The sequence below is a fragment of the Benincasa hispida genome, chromosome 3, assembly GCF_009727055.1.
Source record: "Benincasa hispida cultivar B227 chromosome 3, ASM972705v1, whole genome shotgun sequence".
Taxonomy (NCBI): Eukaryota; Viridiplantae; Streptophyta; class Magnoliopsida; order Cucurbitales; family Cucurbitaceae; genus Benincasa; species Benincasa hispida.
In genome coordinates this window covers 16,486,692-16,490,639 of record NC_052351.1, presented here as the reverse complement: position 1 = coordinate 16,490,639, position 3,948 = coordinate 16,486,692, and the positions used below count along the sequence as shown (strand labels likewise).

General features: G+C 37.0%; 1 protein-coding gene across 1 annotated transcript; it reads right to left on the bottom strand.

The window, feature by feature from the left end:
• Positions 1-494: 494 nt before the first annotated feature.
• LOC120074681 (histone H1) lies at positions 495-1,452 on the bottom strand. Its single transcript, XM_039027893.1, has 2 exons — positions 1,202-1,452; positions 495-1,118 (listed from the first exon to the last, which is right to left on the bottom strand). The coding sequence occupies exons 1-2, from the start codon at positions 1,382-1,384 to the stop codon at positions 669-671; spliced, it is 633 nt and encodes a 210-aa protein (XP_038883821.1). The 5' UTR covers positions 1,385-1,452; the 3' UTR covers positions 495-668.
• Between the last annotated feature and the right edge of the window lie 2,496 nt (positions 1,453-3,948).

Sequence of the window (3,948 nt, the reverse complement as noted above, 5' to 3'; positions counted from 1 at the left end):
TATATTTCAATTAATAGAACTCAAACTTGTGAAAGATATATATCTTTATCTTTACCAGCTGAAATATAATTAAGCTTGTAAAATTTGAAGAAAATCAATAAGAATAAAATTGTGTTTCATATTTTAATAATATAATAGTTGAACTCACAACACGTGCCTAAAATTTCAAATTCTTAAAAACTCAAAAAGTACTTTGTACCTTTAAAATCTAAATATTTTTAAATGTTCTTTTAAATTTTAAAGATAAAAAAGCCTCTAAACTAAAAAATCGAAACTTCATGTTTGTGAGTAAAAAGTTACTTAAACTCAATTTTAAGTTCATCAAAAAAGGGAACAAAAAACATTCTGAATTTAAAGGACGAATAATCGATGCAATGTGAATTTAAAGGACGAATAATGGATGCAAATATATGGGTTTCTATTGGTTCTCCTTTCTAATTCAAAGGCAAACCAGAGTCATGTGTCTCGAATTTAAAGGATGAATTTGAAGAGAATTGAAATTCTGAACAAGAAAGGATTTATTTCCATTGCAGTTGAAGCGGAAAAAAAAAAAACTAAAAACTAAAAGATCAGAAGATCCAAAGAAAACCACATGATCGTAATTCGTAAGCAAAGATATTCACAGAAGAAGATTCAAAGAAAACTTGTTCAACACTACTCTACAACGTTCACGCAACCGCTTTCTTAGCCCTCTTCGCAGCAGGGGACCTAATTGATTTCGGCGGTTTTGGCTTCGCCGGAGTTGATCTTTTCGGTTTCTTTGCAACAACTTTCTTCACCGCCTTCGCCGCCTTACTCGCCGCCTCATCCTTCTTCACCGCCTTCCTCTTCCTTCCAGTAGTTCTCGTCGTTCTTGCCTGTTTAGTTTTCTTCTCCGCGTTCGCTTTAGCGACCTTCGTTGCGTTCTTGTCCTTTTTCTTTCCCGTTTCGGACAGCTTATACGATGCCTTGATCTTCGTTAATTTTCCTTTAGCAGTGGAATTCTTCAATTGAAGAGACAAGATTTTCCTGAAATTCGCAGGAAGAACTGCCTTGTGTTTCTCCTCCATGTATTTGGCTATGGCGTACGGACTCGACCCATTCTTCTCGTTGAGCGACGAGATTGCTTCATTGATCATCTGCAATTACGTTACAATTCATCAGAATTCCCACTCGATTCAATCAAGATCAACCTAATCGAATCATCAACAGACAGAATTACCTGAAAATACGGTGGATGTGAAGCAACTTTAGACTGCCTAGGCTTCTTCTCTCTCGGAGCCCTAGGTTTCTTCTCCTTCACCGGCGGCTTCTCGGCCTCTTTCGGCTCCTCTGCAGCTGGAACCATCACAGGAGGAACATCCTCCGCCGGAACTTTCACTTCGGCCTCTCCGATCGACGACATGATCAAAACTCTCACAAAACTAAAAGAACGAGAAGCAGACGCTTATCGAATATGCTCGAGACAGAGGACTGCTCCGAGGCAGTTATAGGGGAAGAAGAATCTGGAAGTGGAGGGAAAAACGAGCTGTGATTGGCCAGTCCGAGTGGACGCGGATAGCCAAGTTGGACAAAAGAAAGATCTGGAGCGAACACGTGGACAAAAACGGATCGTTATTATGAGATCCAAATCCTGAAGGGAAAGGGTATTTGGATAAATACAAATGAGGGTTTGTTTTTCCTTTACAATTTGATAGAAAGAAAATGAAGAAACTTTGTGTTTTCTCTGTTAATTTGAAGTAGCAATTAAATGGAAGCTGCTTTGATTAATTCAATGTGATTTTGAACAGATTGAAGAAAAGAAAGAGAAGATTCAAATGAAGGGTCAGTTAGAGAAAATGGTTCAGAATTGGAGTTAATAGAGGGAATTGAATTGGAACAGTCTTCGAGTAATTTGAGCATGCAATAACCATAATCTTATTAAATTTTGAATATATATTAATTAATTTTAAAAATTAATTTACTTTTTCTCCTCAACTTTAGATCTGTTCAAATATCTATAGGTCAATAGTTTCAAATATACTTTCAAACTTTTAAAAATACATTAACATCCTTGACCTTTAAAAAAAAAGTTTTTAAAAATATTACTGAATAAAACTTGTCACCTCCTTCTCAAGGTTCAAAATATCGATGTCGATGGAAATATCGAGGTCCTTATGTAACAATCAAACCTTCTATTATAAACTACATGCATGCATAGACTTGACAATATATTTCTCGAGGAAAGATTAAATAAAAGAGATAAAACTTTTATTTTATTAAATCAAGCTCTAAAATAATAACATTCTGAAAACACGGTTCGGGGTACCCGTAACTCTAATTTAGAATAAATTAGGTAAATAAACAAAATTAATAAAAAGATAAATGGATCAACCAAGAGTTTTTAATGCTAGACTCCTAAACCAAATCATGTTCATTTGAGAGGAAAGAAAAAAAGAATGGGTGTGGAAGCGATGACAAATTCCAATAGCCAGATCACAAATTCTTCTAGTCATTCGCCAGTCTATCGTTACTTTTACCCAGTCAGTGACCCACTATTGGACCCACTAGGTGAACTGTTAGTCTTCCTATCGAGATTCAAGTGTACATTATGCATCATAGGTATAGGCATGGGCATAAAGGGCGGACCTAAAGGCACGCTTTTATAAGTAGTGATCCCAGAAGATCACAGTCATAACCATAAGTGGTGGTACCAAAGAAACACCTAAATATAGACATAGTATGTGAACTCGAGGAATCACAACACACAATTTACTTAGCCCAATAAGAACCCTAACAACCACTATCAGTCTATCATTCTCATAAGCATACGATCATAAACTTAGAACATGCTTAAGGGTCTCCAGAGTGGTCCCAACCATCCATCCATCAAACAAACACAACAACATTCAAACAAAACCTTATTTTCCATGGTACATACATAGACCTCCATAACATCCTCAACAGTCCAACATAGTAAGTCATAATAGTTCAATCAAACATACAAAATCATGCTTCGGTGCAATCACATACTGAACACCAACTTGGATTCGAGGGCGGAACTGGTAGTAAATCGCTTACCTCAATTTATGCCCAAATATTGCTCACCAAGAAACCAATTGATAATGAAACCTCAAATCAAAACCTATAACAAAAACCTAAATTTTAGTTCGACCTTTAAGGTCCAATTCATCCATCAATTCAAGCAACAACCCAAAATAATTTACCGAAGGTGTGGCTTGGTTCGAGACCACAATTCTTACAAAAACTTACCACTATCAAACTCCAACCACGTTGGATAGCAGCATAGATTCCTCAAACCACGCTGGACAACAACACGAATTAGAGGTAAAATGAGGGTCTCTATCTGATACAGTCGACACCGATACCCCATGCGGTCTCACTACTTCTTTCATGTACAATTGAACCTACTTATTCACCGAATATGTGGACTTCCCTGGAATGAAATGCACAAATTTAGTGAGCTTGTCCACTATAAACCATATCACCGAATAACCTTCCATTGTCTTTGGTAACCTCACAATGAAATCTATGGACACACTTTCCCACTTCCATCCCGACACACTCGACTATAGCAAACATGCTAGCTTTTGTCTTGGGGCTTTTACCTGCTAACAGACTAAACATTTGCTAACATATTCAACTATCTCTCTTTTCGTATCGAACCACCAATGATACCATTTCAAGTCCTGATATATCTTGGTGCTGCCAGGACGTATTGAAAAATCAGAGCTATGAGCTCTTGCTAACAATTTGTTCTTAAGATCACTATCTACAGATAAGCACAAACGTCCCTAATAAAGAAGACCATGATCCAAAGACACTGAAATTCACTGTCTCGACCAAACTCCACCTGTCGAAATTTTTGAACAAGGTACGAATTTACCTGTTATGCATCAATAATTCTCTGCCTCAAAGTCAGTCGTACTGTCAACTGTGCTAACTGCGAGGTGACTTCTCTCACTACTA